The sequence below is a fragment of the Hyperoodon ampullatus genome, assembly GCF_949752795.1.
Source record: "Hyperoodon ampullatus genome assembly, chromosome: 13".
Taxonomy (NCBI): Eukaryota; Metazoa; Chordata; class Mammalia; order Artiodactyla; family Ziphiidae; genus Hyperoodon; species Hyperoodon ampullatus.
This window is the reverse complement of record NC_136926.1, coordinates 70,161,668-70,185,492: the sequence shown is the minus strand read 5'-3', so window position 1 is coordinate 70,185,492 and position 23,825 is coordinate 70,161,668. Positions and strand designations below refer to the sequence as shown.

The following is a 23,825-nucleotide window of genomic DNA, read 5'->3' as shown; positions in this document are numbered from 1 at the left end:
TGACTTTTACTCCTTCACCTGAGCCTTAAACGTAGGTGTTCCTTAAGATTCAGTTCTTGGTTCCTCTTTCTTTTTTTTTATTATTATTTTAAATATTTTAATTAATTAATTGATTATTTTACCATGCATACTCTTCCTTGGCGATCTTATTTACTTGCAGGGTTTCCTTCAATTGTCACTTTCACAAGATGACTTCTAAATGCATGTCTCCAGCACTGACCTCTCTCCTGAGAACTTGACTTTCCAACTCTTTGCTAGACACATTTCTAGACAGATTTCATGGAGGAAGCTATAGCTTAGCGTATCTCAACTCAAGGACATTAAAAGAAGTCTAAGATCAAGCTCAGAGACAGACAAGTTTGTGTGTTTGAGCTGGTGTTTGAATAATCTGTAAAGGCAAATCAAATAAATTTAGATTTTCCATTATTGTATATTAATCAATATTTTCTATCCATTAAACTTGGCCCTCAACTTTTAGGTCCTACGTATGCAAAAACTGAAGATAATTGAACACTATTTTCAGTATTCCAAACATTTCATAATATATCATCTTAAATTTCAAAAGGTTAAACAAAGATATAGAAACTGTGCTCCTCCGAAATGGAAATCAGTTTTCTTAATCAATTTGGTATTATTCTTTAAAAATCACTCCTGAACAATGAGTTGGCAGGTCCAGATGAATTCCATCCAGATTCCTAAAGGCTGGTGACAGTGGGTTAAATTGGTCTTTCAAGATAAAGGTGTATTTACCAAGTCAAAGGCCATTGATATTTGTCAAAGGTCATTAAACAAGGAAGTACAAATTAAGAAAAGATCCTGAGAAATTTGGTAAATTCTAGGTGGATTCAGGAATTCTGGTCATTTTATGGGGAATTTAGCGGTAAAACCTGTAGAACAGGAGGGAACTTTCCAAGTTGTCACTTACCTTCGTGTAGCCTTACAAAGTTCTAAGAGAATAATCAATCCAGGGTCCTAAGGCCCGGAAGCCAGACTCTGGAGGATAGTGATACTCCTCTATGGGGACACTTCGACTCAATCCATCAATCTGAGCTCCCTGGCAAGCTAAGATGTCGAGGCAGGAAAGGGGGTATCTTCTATGCCGTTAAATGAATAGTCTCATATTTATATAGTAAACATAAAATATGACATACATTTTGTTTGTTGCTCTTTAATTGGGAAGCAAACGTAGGTAAAATCATACAGTGAGAGAGGTTAACTCAGTTTGAAACAAATAAACCGCAGTCCTGACATTTCTCTACAAGTGACTGTGGGCCCAAATCGCCCGCCTCGTGCGGGTGGGGGCCGGAAGGGCGCGGCCGGGGGCGGAGCGGGTGGGGCTGTGGGGCGTGTCATCGAGGAGGCGGAGACAAGATGGCCGCCCTGACCGCTTGGAGGACCTAAGAGGCGGTGGTTGGGGCCACGCCCCGGGCGGGAGGGCCTCTCTGTGCGCGCCCGCTCTATGATGCTTGCGCGCGTCCCCCGCGCGCCGCGCTGCGGGCGGGGCGGGTCTCCGGGATTCCAAGGGCTCGGTTACGGAAGAAGCGCAGCGCCGGCTGGGGAGGGGGCTGGATGCGCGCGCACCCGGGGGGAGGCCGCTGCTGCCCGGAGCAGGAGGAGGGGGAGAGCGCGGCGGGCGGCAGCGGCGCTGGCGGCGACTCCGCCATAGAGCAGGGGGGCCAGGGCTGCGCGCTCGCCCCGTCCCCGGTGAGCGGCGTGCGCAGGGAAGGCGCTCGGGGCGGCGGCCGTGGCCGGGGGCGGTGGAAGCAGGCGGGCCGGGGCGGCGGCGTCTGTGGCCGTGGCCGGGGCCGGGGCCGTGGCCGGGGACGGGGACGGGGCCGGGGCCGGGGCCGCGGCCGTCCCCAGAGTGGCGGCAGCGGCCTTGGCGGCGACGGCGGCGGCTGCGGCGGCAGCGGTGGCGGCGGCGCCCCCCGGCGGGAGCCGGTCCCTTTCCCGTCGGGGAGCGCGGGACCGGGGCCCAGGGGACCCCGGGCCACGGAGAGCGGGAAGAGGATGGACTGCCCGGCCCTCCCCCCCGGATGGAAGAAGGAGGAAGTGATCCGAAAATCTGGGCTCAGTGCCGGCAAGAGCGATGTCTACTACTTCAGGTACCGCCTTGGGGGCGGGGAGGGGGCGGCAGGGTCAGGCCGGGGTCAAGGGTCGAGAGCTGACCTGGGTAGGGGATGTCAAGAGGAGAGCAGGGGCCAGAGGGGAGTGGCAGAGACAGACTGTCCTGGTAGTAGAAGGTGCCCGAGCCCTTGGGTGAGAGTTGACCCCAGTGCAGTGACAGTCACAATGTCTGAATGGTGAAAGCCCATAGGAGGGCCTCTTATGGGTAAAGTGTTGGGGAAAATGGTTTACGGAAAGAAGGGTTACTCTGGCAGGGATGATTATTCCTCTGAAGGGTTAAAAGAAGGTGTAATTCGTCGAAACTGTAAAACCAGTCACTGTTGGCTCCTGTCCCAGATTCATCATCACAAGAGTGTTTAATCATGCACATGTGGAAGAATGAGGTATCTGCAGTAACAAGGTTTCAGTTGCTTTGTGGGATCCACGAAAGTTTCTTATGAAGTAGCCACTTGGAATGCCTGTAGTTTCTTGGTGTTGCAGAATTTACTCCCTTTTGAAACCAAACACTGTAATACGTTGTTAGACTCCTAGACCAAAATTTGTCCTCCGGGGATATTTGGTAATGTCTGGGGACATTTTTGGTTGTCACACCTTGGAAGGGGGTGCTACTGGCATCTAGCGGGTAGAGGCCAGAGATGCTGCTAAACATTCTACGATACACAGGACAGCCCTCGCAGCAAAGGATTATCTGGCCCCAAGTGTCACAAGTGCTGGATTGAGAAAACTTGGTCTGAATGATAACAGGTTTTCAGCTTGATGGTGAATCCTGTGGTCATGCTGTCCGACCCAGTAAGCTCAGGGAAGTGTCTTTGGCTATTGATACCAATGGAATTTTCTTAACAAATTTACTAACTTTTCTTATACACAGTCCCATTTCTCAAAGAGAATATAAATATAAACATGTTATACTCAGTGGCTTGGAGGGCCATGTTTGTGGGCTAATTGAATCATTTTCAGGGACGATATATGGGTGTTGGAGTAGTTGTCGTCTGCCATTTAGCCATTGGAGTATTGTAGGAAGGATGTCCTTTTTTCCGTACATTACCCTTAGGTAAAAGTATACACACACGCACACACACAATACAATGTTTATGAATTGAAAATACTCTTAAATAGATTTAAGAGGTTAAAAAAATACGTGTATATGTGTATATGAGTATGTACATATATATATACACACAAGAATGCAATCACTACTGGTATAACATGTAAATATGAACATATTCCTGATAGTTGCTCAAATATATGGAAGAGTAGTTTCAGTGAAGTTATTTCACCTATTGAAGTAAAAAAAAAATAAAATGAAAGTGGTGTTGCACTAGAACTTATTTTGTCACTTAATCCGAGACGACTCATTTTGAAATCTTAAATGATAATTAGAAAACTTATTTTAAACATACAAAGGTGATAATCTTGTATTTCCCCATCATTACATATTAAATTTATTTCAATAATACTAAGAAAGTTATTGTGGAACAAATGGTTACTCTCAAGTTCACTTGTTTCATTTAGTGCTTTTCACAGTTCATTTTTGCATATTCTTTCGTTAACAGCTTCTGTTTTCTTTTTAAGCAATTAGTATGCATAACCTTCTTTATGTGAACTCTGTATTGATGTCTTTTAGCCAGTTATATGTGACAAGAACATTCTGTGTCTGGGACTGAACTCCTTGAGGAGTAAGTGACTAGCCTATTCTCAGTAGAGCATCTTCAACTTTGAATTTCACTCCCTGTGGCATTTCTCCTGGGATATGGTTTGTTTGGTTTTGGGATGATGTATTTGTTCGAACTTACTTTTGGTTGCTGCAAAGCTTTTTTGTTGCTGTTCTTCTTGCAGTACCTGGAAAAGTTATTTTAAAAAGGCAGATTGTTGTAGTGCTCATTCTGATGTGTGGTCACCTTTTTTTTTTTAATGTGTTGTAAATTTACGATGTTAACTTTTTTATACAAGCTCAATAGATTATTTTATGGTAGAAAAACTGATATAATCAATCTAAAACTTTTTAAACAAATTCATCCTGTGAAGAATCACAAACCAGTATAGTAATAACTACTCTCTAAAATTAAAGTCTTGGGCTTCCCTGGTGGCCCAGTGGTTAAGAGTCTGCCTGCCAGTGCAGGGGACACAGGGTCGAGCCCTGGTCCAGGAAGATCCCACATGCTGCGGAGCAGCTAAGCCTGTGCGCCACAGCCACTGAGCCTGCCCTCTAGAGCCCATGAGCCACAGGTACTGAGCCCACGTGCCACAACTACTGAAGCCCGCATGCCTAGAGCCCATGCTCCGCAACAAGAGAAGCCACCGCAATGAGAAGCACGCGCACTGGGCTTTTAATTTATAAAATTAAAGTCTTTTTAAAAATAAATTTATTTAATAAATTTATAAAATTAAAGTCTTTTAAAAAAATTTATTTATTTATTTTATTATTGGCTGCACTGGGTCTTCGTTGCTGCACACCAGCTTTCTGTGGTTGCGGCGAGCCGGGGCTACTCTTCATTGCGGTGCACGTGCTTCTCATCGCGGTGGCTTCCCTTGTTGCGGAGCACGGGCTCTAGGCGCTCAGGCTTCAGTAGTTGTGGCACGAGGGCTCAGTAGTTGTGGCTCGCGGGCTCTAGAGTGCAGGCTCAGTATTTGTGGCTCACGGGCTTTCCACGGCGTGTGGAATCTTCCCGGACCAGGGCTCGAACCTTTGTCCCCTGAGTTGGCAGGCAGATTCTTAACCAGTGACCCAGCAGGGAAGTCCCTTAAAGTCTTTTTATGAGACAGTGCAACATGATTTGCTTTTTACTTGTTTATGACAAATGAAAAGACACATTGAACAGAGTTGTGCCACATGTGCTTAGTTCACGGCTGGAGGGAGTGTTGTCTATTGTTTGTTGTCTACCTACAAAGCTTAGTTACTCTACAAGATTGTAACGTCCAGTCTTGATTTCATTCTGAGAGGTTACATTCTGAGACAGGAGAACACAGAGAGTGTGATGTGATACTTGTGATATAGTAGTTACTCTGACTTTGACTTCTGCTTTCAGTGATGAATGCTGGAAGTCACCTACTCATATTCGAGGTGAACACACTATTTTGCAATCCGCACTGTCACTGCTTTGCATATTAGCATCCCCATATACCTGCCACTCATTAAAAACCAGTAGCTCACAAAATACTAGCCATATCTGTTAATAGGTGGGTTAAGAGTCAGCTCTTCTGTTGGTAATGTGAACACCTGCACAGAGTTGTGTGCACACAGGTTCTAATAATGCTAACTCCTGATTTAGCTTGCCCATGGGAAGATTAATTTAAACAAATCTGTGCCTGTTAACGCAGGGTGTGTCTTACACTTTTTTTTTTTTTTTTTGTGGTACGCGGGCCTCTCACTGTTGTGGCCTCTCCTGTTGCGGAGCACAGGCTCCGGACGCGCAGGCTCAGCGGCCATGGCTCACGGGCCCAGCCACTCCGTGGCATGTGGGATCTTCCCGGACCGGGGCACGAACCCGTGTCCCCTGCATTGGCAGGCAGACTGTCAACCACTGCGCCACCAGGGAAGCCTTTACACTTATTAATTGGACTTAAATTAAGCTCATTGAGAAAGCCTCAAATTTTGGTAGAATTTTTTTCTTGCTGTTTCCTGAGATTGCCAAGTTCTAATAGGAAGGTATGCCTCTGGTTGCTAGTTAGGCAATATAATTATGCCTTCTGTCAGGGTTACTGATAGTACTGTGACAGTTTATATATGATCATCCAAAGTTTGTTTTTTTAAAGGGTGTGGTTTGATCAAGCGTTGGATCCATTGGTATAGTTTCTGAAAAAGTGCATTGCCATCATATGAGCCCATTATTTGAACAATACTTTTCTTACTGGTCTACTTGACTCCTGTCATTTCTAGTTTTTGGTTCTTGGCACTTGCAGATTGATATTTTTGAAATATTGTTTTCCTCTGCAGAGGAACCTTTAGTAGCTGTCTTATGCCTTTTTAAAAATCAAGTCTATGCTTAACCTTGGTGTGAGCTCTGTATCGATGTCTTGTTGGGTTCTAGACTTCTGGTTATAACTGAGTTAAAGGCCTGGGAGTCATGGTAAACTGCTACAGCTGCTGCCATAAAATATCATCTGGTTGGGTACTGGAAACATAATAGTAACCATTTTTGACTCTTTTATCAAATTATGATGCATTCACACCTGGTCACTTCTCTGAAAAGATAAAATGGAGCCAGAGAACAATTAAAATAATCATTAAGTAGCAGATGCATGATGAGAGACTGAAGAGATTGCACCTTCATCTGGAAAGAAGAGGACTCAGAGGCAATATAATTGAGGACTTTAAATCATGAGTGAGATGATAAAAGTAGGAGTCTCTAGGGAAAGCAGCAGGGCACAGGGGGTTAAGGTCTGGAATTGGTATTCTACCTGTGCATTTGCCAATGGTGCAGCCTCGGGCATGTCATTTACACTTCCCAGTGCTGTGGTTTCTCTGTTTGTAAAGTGGGTATGATTGTACCTGTACCTCACAGTGCTATAAGGATTCAATTCTAGAACACCAAAATAAATATGTAGATCCCTTAAAGCTTTGGATATGTTTAAGGACTAACTAAGGAAAACAGTTCATTAAATAACTCAAGTTGTATGGACTGAACATATAAATAGGTTTAAAAAAGTCTGTAGGCATATCTCATTTGTTATGAAAGGCTGGTATGGTCTTTGAGGGCATGAATTCTGAATCATTGAGGATGTCAAAGTTCAACTAGGCTCTTTCCCTCTCTCTCTCTTTTTTTTTTTTTTTTTTGGTTTAAAAATAATAGACTCTCCCTTGTAGTCTTGTTGGAAAAAACTAGCTCAGTGGACCAAGGGTCACAGTTCTTTTTTTTTTTAATAATTTTTATTGGAGTATAGTTGCAAGGGTCACAGTTCTTAATTGAAGTCTCGTTGACGTTCAGGAAACTGTCTTTCTCCATAATATTTTCTTTCTGGTCATCCCTGTGTAGTTAACGTGGTGTCTCCTGTGTTACCCTGTTGTTCGTCCCCCTAGGACCTGTGGCTTTCTCCCCTAGCTGTCTTCCTCCAGCCAGAGACAATGCTGAACACACAGATACTAAATAAGTGTTTGACGTATGGCATGTACAGTTTTGTAAAACAGGGCTTAAATGACCTCTTAGCCTTTGCTTTATATTACCTGTGATGTTGTGCTGTACAGTTACCTCCATTTTGTAGGTGGGGAGTTAGGACAGGGAAGTTAAGTAATAGGCTTGAGGTTGTACTGCCAGTAGGTGCAGAGTTAGAATCCTGATGCAGGTGGTTTAACCCCACAACTCTTAGCTACCCTGCTCTGCTGCTGCCTCACATAGAGATCTCTAGTTATATTCTGAAATATTGCAACATCTCTTGCCTAATCTACTTTATTAAGCTTGGTGTACCACTAAAATAATGTAATTATTTACTATTATGCTTGCATCCTGAAGTTGACAAGGGGTACATTTTAAATCCTATTTCGCAGTGAAGCTATTGTACCAAAAGATGATCTTCCAGTTCTATGTAATATTGAAGGGGGAAAAAAAATGGAAAAATTGTAGTAAATTAACATAATTAAAGCAGTTTTTTTCTGGGTAACAGACGTGACCATTTTGTTCAGAAATATTTCTCTTTCTCTTTTTCTTGTTTATCCTAGGGTTGCCCCTCTTATTTATCAGATATTCAGATAGGCAACACATTCGCCGAGGAGCAAGCTATATAGATCTTCTTCATTTTAAAAGCTTTCACTTAAATTAGAAGAAATCACATTGTAACTTGCAAGCTAAGTGCAGCTTATGAGATAGTTTTATATGGTTCCTGGGAAAAGCTTTATATGTTTCTTTCAGAATTGAGATATAGTTGAAATGTATCCTACAGACCAATTAAAAAAATCCCTTTAGTTGGAGAAAGGAACAAAATACAATATTTATTAAATTCCTATTGCATAATTGAAAGTTTAACTTGCTTTTAGTCTCTTTTCTTGATAATGCCTGATTGAAGCCTGAATCCAGAAATAAAAGACAGGTTGTGGTGGAAATTGTGCTCTGATAATTCTTTTCTCAACTGTACCATCACATCTTTTTGTGATGTACTAGAGGGATTTCTGTTAGGTTGCAACATTGCCATCTGTCCTACATCCGATTTTTAGAGTTTGACATGCAAAGTCTCACCTGCCAGAACACGCATAATACCTGTAGTAGAGGAAATACATAGCTCAAAAGGAACCGATACACGTACATTCTAAAAATAATCTCCAACAGAAACTGATGTATGATTTTTTTCAAACTGCTTTTAAAATTTCATTTGTGAGATATAGTCACAATTTAAGTTTTCATAATTTAACTTTAATTAGCGGAACAGAAGCAGATTATTTGTGAAGTTGATTTTTTTTTGCTTTGTTTTTGTTTTACACTTTATAGTGGGACTAATAGAGATTCATAATGTTTAGCTTGTATTTGAGATTTCTTAGCCCAGCATGATGAATCAGAAATAAGTCATCAAGGGCTTCCCTGGTGGCGCAGTGGTTGAGAGTCTGCCTACCGATGCAGGGGACACACGGGTTCGTGCCCTGGTCTGGGAGGATCCCACGTGCCGTGGGGCGGCTAGGCCCGTGAGCCATGGCCACTGAACCTGCGCGTCCGGAGCCTGTGCTCCACAACGGGAGAGGCCACAACAGTGAAAGGCCCATGTACTACAAAAAAAAAAAAAAAAAAAAAAAGTCATCGACTCTTATTTCATGGATTTACTGTTTGACTTGATAGGTATTACTTGCAGCTCTTGTCTGTTGATCTTTTACTGTTGTTTGCCATTTCCACTAAGAAATAACTAGGCAAATTGAAAAATGAAGTTTTACTTAATTTTGTCAGAACTTCTAAAAACTAAAACTTCTCAAGGAAGTAGAAGTATGAAATAGGGTGAAATTTGAATAATATATGTGGATCTTATGATTTTGCCTTATCTTATTAGAGTATGACTTCAAACTCATTTGTTTGGGAACTTGACTACATAGGCAGTGTGTAAGTGCAAATGATAGTAAATATAATTTAAAATTAGATCTTAAAAAATGAACACTTAGCATTTGTCAGGAACAATTATTAGTGATTTACAAATGTGAGGAAGAAGAACATCATCCTCTTGGTGATTTTTGACTACTGTATCTTGGTATTCTTTTCCTCTTCTGTTTATACTGAAAGAATACATAGATTAAAGCAAAAATGAATGCCCTTAGAATTCTTTTTAAAATTCTTTTTAACATGTGTGCAGTGATGTGTGCATTTCTTTAAAAAGGCCTTTTCCAGAGACCCCTAGCCTTTTTTTAAGAAATATAGTTTGTTTTTTGGGTGTTCTTATCTATCTATGTGTATATTTTTTTATTATGGGAAAGTTCAAACATATGCAAAAACAAAAGTAGTTAGAAAAGTGTAATGAATTCCTCCTGTACTTGTCTACCAGTTTTAACAATTATCGACTCCTGGCCAGTCTCGTTTCATCAATATGCAGTCCCCTTCCCACCTCTCCCATTACATTTTGAAATAATTTCCAGACATGCTTAATTTCTGACATTTCCAGTGTTCAGTCATAGCAGTGTTCAGTCTCCAATTCAACCAAAATAACCAGTGTTTTTGCTTTTTCAGAAGGTGAGTGCTTGTGGCAGTGGGATGAGATTAGGTAGAATTCTATGTTCATTTATTTTTTAGTGGATCACCCTGAATTTTTAACCATATGCGTAACCATGATATAGAGATAATAGAATTTGCTACCAATAATATACTCTTTGCATATAATTTTTGTTAAATAAATGCTAGTTTATGGAATAAGGATGATTGGTACAGAATTTGAAATCTACTAAAGGTCTTTCATACCATTTAAAATTATGTGGTGATTCCTTAAACATTTAAGTCGAGGGAAAAGGTGGAATGCTGTCCTATCTTATCAGTAGCCAAATTGTAAATAGACTTTTTTTCTCGTTGATACTTTAAAAATAATTCTCCACCCCACCCCCCACCCCAGCTGCTAAGGAAATTCTTTCATGCTCCAATTTACTTGCCCAAACTCTTCATATTTTAAAAAAAACTAGTTTTCAGTTTTCATGGGGAAATAGCTTGCATACTTTAATGTTTATATTTTCAGAATTTTATTATAGAACATTTCAAACGTATATACAAAAGTAGAATTATATAAAGAACTACCAAGTATCCAGTTCAACAGTTGACAGCCTTATTTCATCCATACCCACATCTACTACCCTGACTCAGCCTTCATTATTTTGAAGCACATTTGACGTCCTATCATTTCATTCATTAATAACTATACTTCAGTATGCTATTTGTGAAGATAAGATTCGAACTTGTAGAAGTTTTACAGCCATACAGAACTCAGTATTTCAAACTAGACTACAAGAGATGCCAACAGGCGGTTCATGATTATTTACGTAATTCCTATTACTTTGTTCTGTTAAGGCTTTATGGAAGAGGTATAAGATGGATTAGTGTTTCTGGGCTCTTGGGGATTGGGGGTGGAGACACGCATGCTGGACCAAGTGAAATACATGGTTTGCATAGGGCTGAAGAGGGAAATCATTCAGCCTATTGATTCAGAATAGACTTGAATAAACCAATATGGCAGAAGTCACTGGGTAAGAGGAGTGGAAAATAGGGTTGAAAGGTTAAGAGAAGACTAGATGACAGAGAATCTCAAATGCAGGGCTAAAATGTTTGGCTCCCTTTTGCTAATGGGTTGAAGTCCGTTGAGGGCATTTAAACTGGCACTTTGGTAATAGTGGTGTTTGAGGAAGAGCAGTCTGGCTAGTTTAGGATGCAAAGAGGCTAGCAAATAGAAAATCAGCCTATTGTGGTGATTGAGACTTGAGGTGATAAAGACTTGATTTAGGCAGTGGCAATGGAAATGGAAAGGAAGGATGGATTCAAAGGTGATTATGAAGGAACTGGATTTCATAATTGATCAGAGATGGGAGATAGTAAGATAGATAAGAGTAGATAAATTCTGCCTGGAACAAACTATAGAGGAGGGCTGAGGATGTTCATTTTAGGAAAGGCCTACATTTAAAGTTTGGGAGGAAAGGAGTTAAGGGGGACCGGGAGCTGACATTTAGATGGATTTTCCTGTGTGTATGTCATGTAGTTTTGAAAAAATTGGTATATATTTCTTCGAATTAATTGGTTTGGCAGTTTTCTGATTGTACTAAGGTACAAAAAGATAATGTTAATTTCAGGTTTTTAGTCTCAGCTAAAATTTGATTTCTGGAGACAATTGCTATTTAAAGTTAGAGAAATCTTTCTTTCAATACTTAACACTCTTGTAAGTAACAAGTGAACTTTAACACTTAGAGGGATAGAAAAAATAGAAAGTTGATGTTTCTTTATTCTCAAACTTTTCCAATGCTGTAGCTTCTAGAATTTTTATTATTCCCCACAAAGCACTTCCTGATGTAGTTGGAGAGCCATGCGCCTTAGAACTTGCTCTTGAGCCATAGACCTATCCATCTGCCATCCACGATGCTCCTTCCTGCCGATAGGCCAGTCCATCTGCTTCCACTCTGGTTGCCGCCACCCCCACAGTTCATCCTGTTAGAAACTGGTTTGAAGGTATACTTGTGTTTGCTCAGACCTCTGGTCTCTTCATAATGGTTTGACTGGACATCATGATTGTCCATTTTACCAAAGTAACATGAAAAAATACGTTTGCTCTACTAGCCATTTTCAGAGTGCAGTTTCACATGCAAGCAGCGGTCTTCAGAGAGTTAATTTTCATATCATAGACTGGCAGGGCATATTACAGTTGTCTTGCTCCAGTAATGCCGTTTACAGATGAGTTTATAGAGTGACATAATGGGAATACTACTAAGTTAAGGTGACCGTTATTTAAGTCTTTCTGGTATCTCAATAAAGTTTTTTTAGATTTGAAAGTCAGATGCCAAATAAAATTTCTTTCCTTTTGATAATCTATAGTTAGAAACCTCTAAGGTAGAGTTAGGTTTAAAAAGTGCTTTAAATCAACTATACTTCAATTTAAAAAAAGTTGCTTTAAACAGCTTAATCAAAATGAAGGCAAGCAAAGACATAGTTCAAGTGATGAAATGTTCTAATATGAACCGGAAAAATGTAACTCATGCTTTTGATTTTCATTTAATAGTTACTTTTCTTCAGGGTATTTAGTGGGGAGGACAAGTTAAAGGTGAGATCACAGGTTGGCTCAGGATAGGCAGATCTAGGGGGCAGTTGGTAGGGAAATTTTTTGTGGTTGAAAGTGAAATATTAGTATTTCATTACCAGGATTAGAAGTAATCGCTTTGGGCAGAGAAAACTGAAAGTGACTAATATCCTTGACTAGTCTACTAGAGTTAAAAAAAAAAATAATTTCCCTGAGTTACAATTTGATGCTTTTAGAATAAAAGCTTAGTCACATTAAGTCCTGGTGTGCCTGAGACTGTTACCTAACAGCAGCCATCTTAGAGGGCAGACAGATGATAACTTAGTCACTTTAGTGACATACAGTCATTTTGTTTATCTAGCACTGACTTCCTCGGCCACTTCCAGAGTCATTTTGCCGTTGTGCAATAGTCCCTATGGACAGAATTTCTGCTTAACTATTCCCATGGGCCTTGCCTTTCTAATATGCTTGCGTTCATCTCCTGCAGAGGAAGGTCCCTGGTCTTAAAATCCCCTGGGGCAGCCAGGTTGACTTTCCTTAAAGCACCAAACACAAACTGTAGCAGTTATGGAGAAGAAAATGGCTTGTAGCACGTTCTGAAGGCAACAGTGTGTATGACCAGTACTTGTAGCTGTGCATTACAGTTGCTTGTATCTGTATATCAAGTAGTTTATCAGAATCTTATTTACCAGTAACTGGAATATCTGGTTATAAGGACTATATGCCTATTTTAGCTTAATTAAAATTATTCGTAATTATATAAGTGATATAATAACAGGGTACTCTTTACCAATTTTTCATTAACTTGGGTTTTTTAGTAATACTTCACTTCTTATGTAGTATAAGATTAACCATGAAAATATTTTCCAGTTCAGTTTTTAAATTCCAGACAATGTAAGTTTTATATAAGCATAGACTTTTCTGTTCCATTGTGTCTGCAAATGAAAACCATGTTCTTAACTATTCAACTGAGAGGTTTTTTTTTTGCTCTCAGAAGTTACTTTGTTCAGTATTAGCCTATATACGTTATGTTTGAGGGTCTTAATAAGGGAATCGTAATTTTGGGTTGTTTACTAATCAAGGGAATGTTTAGAATTGTAATGAAGTAGAATTGAGGGATAGTCAAATTATTTCTAAGTGGGCTTTCAGAATCACAGACAACTTCATAGATGCAGTGACATTTCAGCTGGGCTTGGAGGATTTAATAGTTTTATGATAGACAGGATATTGCTTATGCTCAACCTTCCACCTGGAAAGACATGGCTGGAAGTCAAAGGTACATGGCATATTTTGGTGACGTTGAGTTTAGAATGTGAGGTGTGTTAAAGGCTGGTAGGAAAAAGTCAGGGGAAAAAAAAAAAAAACCTGAACAGATGGAAGGTTTTTGATGTTCTGTTAAGGATGCAAAACTATTTTGTCAGCACTGGGGAGTCTCTGAACATTTAGAACTTGGTATTGGATGTGTGGGCTGAGGGATGGAGCATTGAACATTGTGTTTGGCCTTCTAGCTTGAAGATTAGTTGCTAAATAGACAATGATGCTACAATAGAGGGCAACACAAGACGATCAGGTTTGGGGGTGGAAGTTTGCAGTGAGCAGAAATGATTCAAGTTTTAAACAGTATTGAGGGTTACGTGCTATTTTATTTTGTGATACTGAGCATATTTGGAAATCTGGATTAGAATGGGAGTTGAGGTTTATTTATACATAATTCTGTATTCTTTCCTCTGCTGTGTTCTGGTTGTTGTTGGTTCTTTCTATCCTGTTACATTCTGGTCTTAACTGGTTGTTATCTTCATCTGTAGGCTGAATTCTATACCTTGAATTGTGTTTCAGGAATAGCTACGTCATGTGATTGTGGAAAAAGAATGTTGATACGATCTTCAGTTGTGTTGAAGTCTGTGGTGGCAGAATACCATGGAGTTTGTGACAGACTGGGGTGTGTTGATTTGGACTTGACCCAGAGAGAAGTTTTGCTGTTCCAGGGAAATGTAAAATGCTTGGTTTTCCAGCCTTTTCTCTTTTGTCTTCCTGTTGAATTATTTTTCTTTTATTGTAGTCAGTTGGTGCAAGGTTAAGTTCTCAATATGACATGTTGGCTTCTTTGAGAGGTATTTGAGAATTCTCACAATTCTCTTCTGGTGACATATCCCACTGCAGTTTATTCTGGCACATTTGGTTCAGAAAATTTTTTAGATGAGACTTTGGGGTATTCTTCCTATAAAATTGTTCTTACATTTCAGTGCAATATGGGAAAAACTTTTTTAGGAAAGACTAGTTTAGTTTAGCCCTCTATATAATTCCGGGACTTCTGTCATTTTCCAGCTTTGACAGTTTTTCTTATAGGAGGTAAGTTAGTCTTGATATCCTTCTCTCAGATAAGAGTTAGGCTAACAAAAGTCATGTCAGCATCATACAAACACTTTTGCAAATGTTTGCCTTAGTTTTCTCCTTTCAGTAACGTTAGGGAGCATTTAAATATTGTCAGAAATTCAATAATTTATTTTTTCTGTTGTGAATGTTATGAGTTCAAATTGGTAGCGCAAAGATTATATGGGTTCCAAGTGTTGTGTAAATGTGTTGTTAACAAGATTTGTTGACTTCAGAACAATTTATTTTGAAGTTCTTTGTGATTACTGTTGGCATTGTGTATATGTAATACAGAAAAAAAAATTTCAAGAATCAATTTGGAAAATTTGAAAGGTTGAAGACGTTTGCAGTGTGCACATTGTGTTGTGCATGCTGTTTGGGTTGGGATTCTGTTAATGGTTGCTGGGTGAGTGACCAGTGGGGTAATCGGTATTCACATCTGTTATGTGCTCCAGGGGTGTACCTAGTGGAGTATTATATTAGGTGGCACATTATCTCTTTTTACAGGAGATAAAAAGTTATAATTAAGTTCCTTTAAAACTTCTAATATTTCTTTGAAAAAAAATATGTAAAATCGTGATGAGATAATAATTGGGAGCAGAAAAGAAGGCATGAAGAAAAGGTTTATGTAGTGATCTAGGGTAAATATTGTTGTCTTTTGTACAATTAATGTTATCTTTCTTCTAGTCCAAGTGGTAAGAAGTTCAGAAGCAAACCTCAGTTGGCAAGGTACCTGGGAAATACTGTTGACCTCAGCAGTTTTGACTTCAGAACTGGAAAGATGATGCCTAGTAAATTACAGAAGAACAAACAGAGACTGCGGAATGATCCTCTCAATCAAAATAAGGTTGGTTAATTTACTTATAGCAAATGAGTGCTATTCCACAGGCTCTCCCCAAAGTATCTTACATTGTACTATGTCACTGGAATTTTGGTTGTCTGAATGTCCCAGTTTTTTTTTCTCCTCCCCCTCCAAAGCATTTTGACTTATATATCTGATTAATTTTCTGGTAGTTGGCTTACAGAGAGATAGCCTAAGTAAAATTGTGCACAGTTGAAAACAACATTTCAGTATCTGTCTAGGCCAACATACATCACACTTTTGGCCCATTGAGACTATTTACAAAAGATTTCTTTGTTGATGTTAATTGTCTCCTTTATTCCCCCCCTTAAAATAGTTCCTGTTGCCCAAAAAGAGGCAAAATTTTATTGTGGCGCAAGTAACCTTACCTACCACATCGTTTATACTTACCTGTTAATTTTCAGGATTAGGATTTGAGAAAGAGCAGTTTTTATTTTGACTTTTTGATGATGTTGAGGATAGTGACCTTTAGGAATAATATTCTCATTCTAATACTGTGATTGGAGATTGTTCCATTAGCTCTTACTTTAACTGAGTTGCTTAGTTGATGGTTTATTGTACAGGAATTTAAATGAGTAGCATTTGAATTCTGATGCTAATTTAATTGTATTAAAGCACCCAGTATCTTTACAGAGAAAGCTCCCCACCTCCTCGTGGCCCCGAAACAACTAATCTTAGATAACCTTTTTTTTTTTCCCCAGTTTTTTTCCCTCTAAATTTCAGAGAAACACATGTACGTGTGTTGCCACCACCGTTGTGTCACACTGACCATGAAAATGGTGGAGGGAAAAGGAAGGGCTTTTCTTTCTAGGTATTTGGCCGATGTAGTAGCCCTGTGTGCCCCTTGGGAGTGCCGCATTCATTTGAGGAACCCGGCCGGGCATGGTTTGATATGCTGGCTCTGCCACTTACCAGCTCATGCAGTCATGGGCCACTTTATTAACCTCTGATGGCCTCCGATTTCTCATTTGTAAAATTTAGGTAATAAAATCTTTCCTTTAGTTGTTGTGAGGAGTAAACAGGAATTTATGTGAAATCACCTAGCAAGTTCCTTTCCTGTTCCCGTTGTAGCTTCCTAAGCAGCGAGCTACCTCAGTGAACAGTGTTGTCTGGTGGCCAGTGTAGGAAACTTTTCTGACCCAAGCTCTCTTCCTCCTCACCTTTTACTTTTCCTGGAGAATATGGGGTCTCTGCTTCATATCCCTCTTTTTTTTTTTCAGAATTTAGCTTAACAGTTATCTTTTTTTTTTTTTTTTTAAACAATAGTTTGATTTCCAAAAAAATGGTGTGGAGGTGAGAATGCACTGTTTCCTCACATACTGCGTTAGTTACCTGGCATGGTTTCCAAAGGGGCATCGGCAAGTACCATGTTTAGAGGCAGAGCGGGAAGGGAAGGCTGGAATTGCCTCCGTATCGCTTAACTATGGTGTTACCGTGGGTTGATGGTTCTGAAGGTGTTAAGGACGATACGAGGTAGTGGTAGGAGTCGGGGGCGCTCAGGTTGGAACCTTGAGTGTGTAGAGGCGAAGCTGGGTGATTTCAGCTTAAGAAAGTCTTTATTCTGGGCTTATTCTGCTGCTTAAATGTACGGAGGAAAATTACGATTTATTTTTCTGAAACTGCCTTTTTAAAACTCTGAACAGTGCTGGCTGTCTTTTGAAGGGGCTTAAATATTTATGAAATGAATGGAATGCTTTCAAGCTACTCTGTTGTTACCAGAATCACAGTTAAGCTGCGCTAAGTGTAATATGAAGATATACTTCCTGATAGTTATGATTCACTAAAAACCTAAAACTAATTCGTCTCTTTAGTTTGTATGCACCTTTCCGCTCTAGCTGCGCTGGACTGCTCGTCATCCTGCACCGTGGCATGTGCTTTCAAGATTCTGCTTGCTCATGTGCTGTTTCCTCTGCTTGGAATGTGCTTCCCCCTTCCCCTCCATCTGGTGAACTGCTCCTCATCCAAGGCCCAGCTCCATTGTCTCCGTCTCTGTGAAGCCCGCTCTGCATCCTCCAGGCAGAACCAGTCCTTCCTTCCATAATGCCTCCCTGGTGCTTGGCCATTGTATTTGTGATTGTTTGTCGGCTTCAGCTAGAGTGTGAGCTCCCTGAGGGCAGGGTCCATGTCTTTTGTTTTGTTTTGGTATATTTAGTCCAAAGCCTAGCATACGGTAGGTACTTAATAAATGTTTGCTGAATGTTTGTGTATTATTCACCTCATTCCAGAAGTTTACAGTGGTCATAAATGTTTACTGAATAAATTAATATACCATACATATTTTGGAAATGCCTTTTATTATCATTGTTTTCTGAAGCTCTCTGTCTGAATTTTGGGGGGCCTGATTTATTTTTGTATCTGATTTTATTTTAGTTGAGTAGACAGAAGATGGAGTTTCTCCTTTTTTTTTTTTTAAGTACGCTCTCTTTTGGAGTAACACCAACATTAAATATCTCTATAAAGCAGAAAACATGTTTGTGGGTAATTAATAATAACTATATTAAGTATTTTTTATAATAATACAGTATAAAGAAAATTGAGAGATTTAAAGTGATAAACAGGAATCTGAGGTAGTGTTTAGCTATGTAGTTGTGAACCTGGCTGAAGTGCTTTATTAATTGTATTATTATTTCTTAGTATTCACTGGTTTGTCTTATTTTTTAGATTCCACATGTAAATGATAACATACAGTGTTTGTCTTTCTCTGTCTGACTTATTTCACTTAGCGTAATACCCTCCAGGTCCATCCATATTGTTGCAAGTGGCAAAATTTCATTCTTTTTTTTTATGGCTGAGTAGTATTCGGGTGTGTGTGTGTGTGTGTGTGTATATCTATCTATATGTATATCTTTATATATCACATCATCTTTATCCATTCATCTGTTGATGGGTGCTTAGATTGCTTCCATATCTTGGCTACTGTAAATAATGCTGCTTGTGAACATTGGGGTGCATGTATCTTTTCAAATTAGTGCTTTCGTTTTCTTTGGCTGTATACTTAGGAGTGAAATTTTTTTAAAGACTCGTATCTTTAAAGAATTAGAAATGTAATGAACAAAATAAACTTTGAAACAGGCTGAATTGTAGTTTATATTGACTGATTATAAACTGTGATTTTAATGTATCTTTTATATCAAAGGGGAATTTACTGGGTGAATATCTTCAGGTGTGTTTGGAAAAATATCTTTTGAAGATCTTTGCAAAACGGTTTTAAATTCTTTTAGGATTAGTGGGTACAATGGAGTGGAAATTATCTTTTGATTGATACTTACTAAGGTTTTTGCAGTACCTATTCCCATTTGTCTCAAACTCAGTCTTAACCTTACCCTGAAAATCTGTTCCATTCTTGATTACGTTGTACCTTATTGATTTTCTTCCACTGCCTTGATTATTTCCAGCCGCTACTTCCATCTCTTCAGCTGATAAAGTAGAATTCAAATATCGAGTATGTTACTAAAGATATTCCATTAGATTAATGGAAAAAGACTAGAGAAAGATTTGGAAGTCATCAACCTAGAGCTGATATTTGAAGTCATGAGCAGCTTTCTCAAAGCTTACTCAGAGAGAGAAGTTGTAGAGCAGCACTATCAATAGCAGTTTCTGTGACGATGGAGATGTTTTAGCCACCAGCCACATTTGGCTGCTGAGTACTTGAAATGTGGCTAGTGTGACTGAATAACTGAACTTTTAGTTTTATTTAAAGTTTAAGTAGCCATATGTGCCTAGTGGCTACCATATTGGACTGCACAGTTCTAGAGCTATGCCTCTCAATACAACTTTTGCTTCGAAAGCTGAATATTGTCTAGGTATTTATGCAGGCTTTGCTTTTTCAAAGAGGAGATGTTTCAGTGTTTTAGAGATATGATCCTCAACATTTTATGAAGGAAATTAATTTCTTAAAAAGATACATTTCTTTAAAAATTAGAGAACAGTCTTAAGATTGGGTAAAGAAGAGTACGGTGTTTCTCAGTGCAGGATATGTTTAAGGAACTTGAGTAGCTTGGTTTTCTTGCTAGAAATTTATTTTAATGTTTCAGATGTGTAAGTATTAAACTGAATTCCTTGTGTTTCCAGCTCTTAACAACACTGAAATGTTTATGAATTAAATCTACAAAACTAATAAAATTCAAGTTCCCTAACATTAATGTGGCATATATTTTACAGCTTGCTCACAATATGAATATGGTATGGAACAAATTAATATTTTAGCCTGACTTGTCAACTGCTAATACCTTGGAAAGACTCAGTTCTTTCATCACATTTCACAAATTTGAAACATTTGGAAATAAAGAGCATTATGTTCTCTTGAAGGAATTAATTGTATAAGTCTGCCATTATTTTCTCATGAATTACCTTGGTTTATGGTAGTATGCTATTGTGATTATAAACACAGCATTGGATTCTGTATGGTTGTGTCCTAAGTACTTAATCAAACCATCTAGCAGGTGTTTGCTTTAATTATCTTCAACAAAATAATAACAAATTCTTGTAGAGAGCTAATACATCTTGGGAGCAATATTTGTGCAAGTTGAGAAACTTAAGTGAGCTGGTGGTAATGGTGGAAGTCAGATTGGGTATTGGATAGGTGAATATCCAGTAGGTGTGATTTGGGAAAAGGGAAGACTGGAAGTAGGGAGAGCAGTTTGAGTTGTTTTAGTCCAGAAAAATAATGATGGCTTGAATTAATGCTGTATTAGGAGGTATGAAAATGTGTGAGACTCAGTCAACAGAAATTAGTAGATATGAGTACCTGATGATTGTAGAGAGAGGGAATTGTTGGTGCTAGCTACAATTCTGGCTTGAGTCACTTGGGGGTGACTTGGGGGTCAGTAGGAAGTAGGACAAGAAGAGCAGGTTTGGGGAGGGGGTTACTTTGAGTTGGTGTAACAACCAAGAGATCACCTGTCTCATCTCTATAACTTATCTGTTGACGTCCTATTGACCTTACACTTTGGCCCAAGGTTTTAATCTCCATACCAGTCTCCTTTATCTAGACCACTGCTAAATTTTAGGTTATTTTACTATACAGATGAGAAGTTGTTATGGCCAGTAAGTTATAGTGAGATGATTGAAGTTTTCAGATCCATAATGAAGAACATTTTTCCTAAACCGTGGCTCTCTAGGAGCAATATGGCATGCTTTCTGCCAATGTACATAGTTTGTTTTGATGTCTTAATCTCATGTTGGCAGTCTGCTGAGTTATAAGTTTTTTTTTTGTTTTTTTTTGCGGTACACGGGCTTCTCACTGGTGTGGCCTCTCCCGTTGTGGAGCACAGGCTCCGACGCGCATGAGCAGCGGCCATGGCTCACGGGCCCAGCCGCTCCGCGGCATGTGGGATCTTCCCGGACCGGGGCACGAACCCGTGTCCCCTGCATCGGCAGGCGGATTCTCAACCACTGCGCCACCAGGGAAGCCCTGAGTTATAAGTTTTTTGTACTCTATTTCCCATTATTTTATGGTGTAACATCTCTATAATTGACAGTGACTTTGCCAAAAACACCATCTGAGGATTTATTTTCCCATGGGATGTTTGTGTAGGACTGGCTGTGTATCTACAAGCATAACTTCATGTTAAATACTAATAAATGAACAAGTCTGGGGATTATTTTACATTGGTAATCTTGAGGTATATAATACAGATGACTATGCTTAATAATTTTGACATGGATATTGTAGACCATGTTGAGTTAGTAATTTCCACTTAACGTAGCATGGGTACGTTTCAGGCTGACAAGAGTATTCAGGAGTAAGGGCTGCATAACAAGACCTTACATGTAACAGACACCTTATGCATCATTTATTCGACAAAAAATTTTTAGCACATTCTGTGTGCTCAGACATTATTCCAGATTCTGGAAATATAGTAGAGGAAGATGATGTGTTTGTGGAGCTTATTATTCTAGTGGTATGACAAACTAATACACAATTTAAGTATTAAATGCTACACAGTAAATTAAGTAAGAATGGTTGAGATTGACTAGGTGGCTATTTTAGGCTGAGTGATCAGGAAAGCTTTTTGGAGGGTGTGATTTTTGGCCAAGATCTGAATGAGAAGGAGCCAGCTTTTTAAAAACCAGAGGGAATAGCCAGTGCAAAATCCTTAAGGCTGGTTACATTTAGCATATAAGGGGAGAAAGTAGGCCATGGTGGCTGGAGGTTAGTGAGTGGGAGGGGGTACTTGGTGAGGTCAAGGAAGAAGACAAACCTAATGACAGGACTTGGGAAGCCACCATAAGGAGTGGTATGGAATGCTTATTTGTGGCCTTTATGTAGGGAGCGATATGCGCTCTGGCTGCTGTGTGGAGAATATACTGTAGAGGTGCAGAAGTGAGAGCTGGGGGCCAGTCATAGCAGGAGGCTATTTACCCAGGCTGGGATGATGATGCCTTGGACAGTGGTCGTTTAATGAATAAAGAAAGAGTAAGATGTAGCAAGAGACACTAGAGGGGCTTCCCTGGTGGCGCAGTGGTTGAGAGTCCGCCTGCCGATGCAGGGGACACGGATTCGCGCCCCGGTCTGGGAAGATACCACATGCTGCGGAGCGGCTGGGCCCGTGAGCCATGGCCGCTGAGCCTGCGCGTCCGGAGCCTGTGCTCTGCAACGGGAGAGTCCACGGCAGTGAGAAGCCCGTGTACCGCAAAAAAAAAAAAAAAAGAAAAAAAAGACACTAGAACTACAGTTGACCTTTGAACAACACATTTGAACTGCATGCCTCCACTTATATGCAGATTTTTTTCCATAGTAAATACTGCAGTACTACACGATCAGCAGTTGGTTGAATCCATGGATGCAGGACCACGGATCCAGAGGGCTGACTATAAGTTATATGCCGATTTTCATTTGTGCGGAGGGTTGACGCCTAAACTCCCGCGTCGTTCAAAGGTCAACTGTATCTAGTATTCCAGAGAACTTCTGATTTTCTCATATGCAGAAATATCCTTAATAAATAAATAAAGGATATTTATTTATCTTTAGCTGATGAATGAAGATAACAAGTTATTAACAACTAACAGCACTGTTCCATTTTTTGGCTGATTTGAGGTAGGTATTTAGGTATGGATTGTATAAAGATTGCTAGGAAGCAAAAAGTGAACAGAAGAACTTTAGCCATGTTAGCAATAGACTTGCTGATGAGAGTATACTGTTCAGTATGAGAGCAGGTTTAGCATGTTATAAGTTAGTACCTCAAAGGTATCAAAGTACAATAGAGCTTTTGGGAGGGTCTGGCTTGGCCTTTGTGCTAATAATGAAGGTGGATTTGGGGACATAGGTGCCCATGGTATGGTTTTGTCAAGATTTATTTTGGATGCCTGGTTTTCTGTCAACAATTGAGTGAATTTCGCCAAGTTTTATAGGTCTTGAAGAGTTAGCTGACTTTGTAGACTGTAGGTCAACGAGAGAATGAAGCCCTACAGAAAACTACTTGGGTGACTGTTTCCATAATTCTAGGGATGTGTACTCAGCTAGTGCCAACATAGATGTAAAGGAGATAATGAATTCCATGCAGTTGATGCCTTAGTTTGAGTAGAGCTGTTCTGGTTGAAACTCATTAATCTTTTGCCATCTGTCCTTTAATGAACCCATATTAACTAAAGCTCCAAGAAGTTATTTTTTCAAACAAAACTCTTCAAAACTTGATTTCAATGATGAATTTCAAACCTCCACTTCTTCAGTTAACTACAAGTATATGTCCTTTTTTAATGAGCTCAAAGTATAGTACACCCATTTCATTATTTTTTTAATATTTCATTGATCTCCTTAAAAAGGTAATATCTTATTCCTCATTTAGGATATTACATGAAGTGGATTTTCGGTACAAAATCATAGATCCCAGGTATATTTTTCTTTACTTTTTGCAGAAACCTGTGAAGCTTGCACAACCTTCTGAATCTACTAAAACCCCACTGAGTTGTATACTTTAAAATGGTGAATTTTATGGTGTGTGAATTATTAAAAAACTGAAGGGTTGTAAAGCACTTTGCATTGTTGTCTTTTGATTTTTGTGGAAACGCATTAGCTGTTGGCTACTGTGCATATTCTGGAGAAAATCCGAAATTACGTTTTGAGGATAATCTTGTTTCGACCTGAAGATACCACTCAGGCTCCTCTTTGTGTGAAGCAGCAGATGGCTTTCCTTATGAGAAAGCTTAATAGGTCAAGTTTCTAAATTTTAGTAGCATGTTCAATAACATGTTAGTGCTGATAATAAAAATAGCTCCTATTTCTTCAGAATTCATGTGCCAACATAACTATAAACTCTACACCTATTTTGTTAATTGTCGTCTTATCCCTACCCTGAGA

At 39.5% G+C, this 23,825-nt stretch overlaps 1 protein-coding gene across 4 annotated transcripts in view; it reads left to right on the top strand.

Moving 5' to 3' along the window:
* The first annotated feature begins 1,511 nt into the window (after nt 1-1,511).
* The window catches only part of MBD2 (methyl-CpG binding domain protein 2), a 70,563-nt gene continuing 48,249 nt past the window's right edge, over nt 1,512-23,825 (top strand). For 2 of the 4 annotated variants that reach the window (XM_079718118.1, XM_079718117.1), the window contains exons 1-2: nt 1,512-2,105; nt 15,352-15,511. In XM_079718118.1, coding sequence (XP_079574244.1) covers nt 1,570-2,105; nt 15,352-15,511 — 696 coding nt within the window. In that variant the 5' untranslated portion in view covers nt 1,512-1,569. Of the gene's footprint in view, nt 2,106-15,351; nt 15,512-17,337; nt 17,582-23,825 lie in introns of those variants that run through there. The other 2 variants (XM_079718119.1, XM_079718120.1) reach the window with 2 other exon arrangements.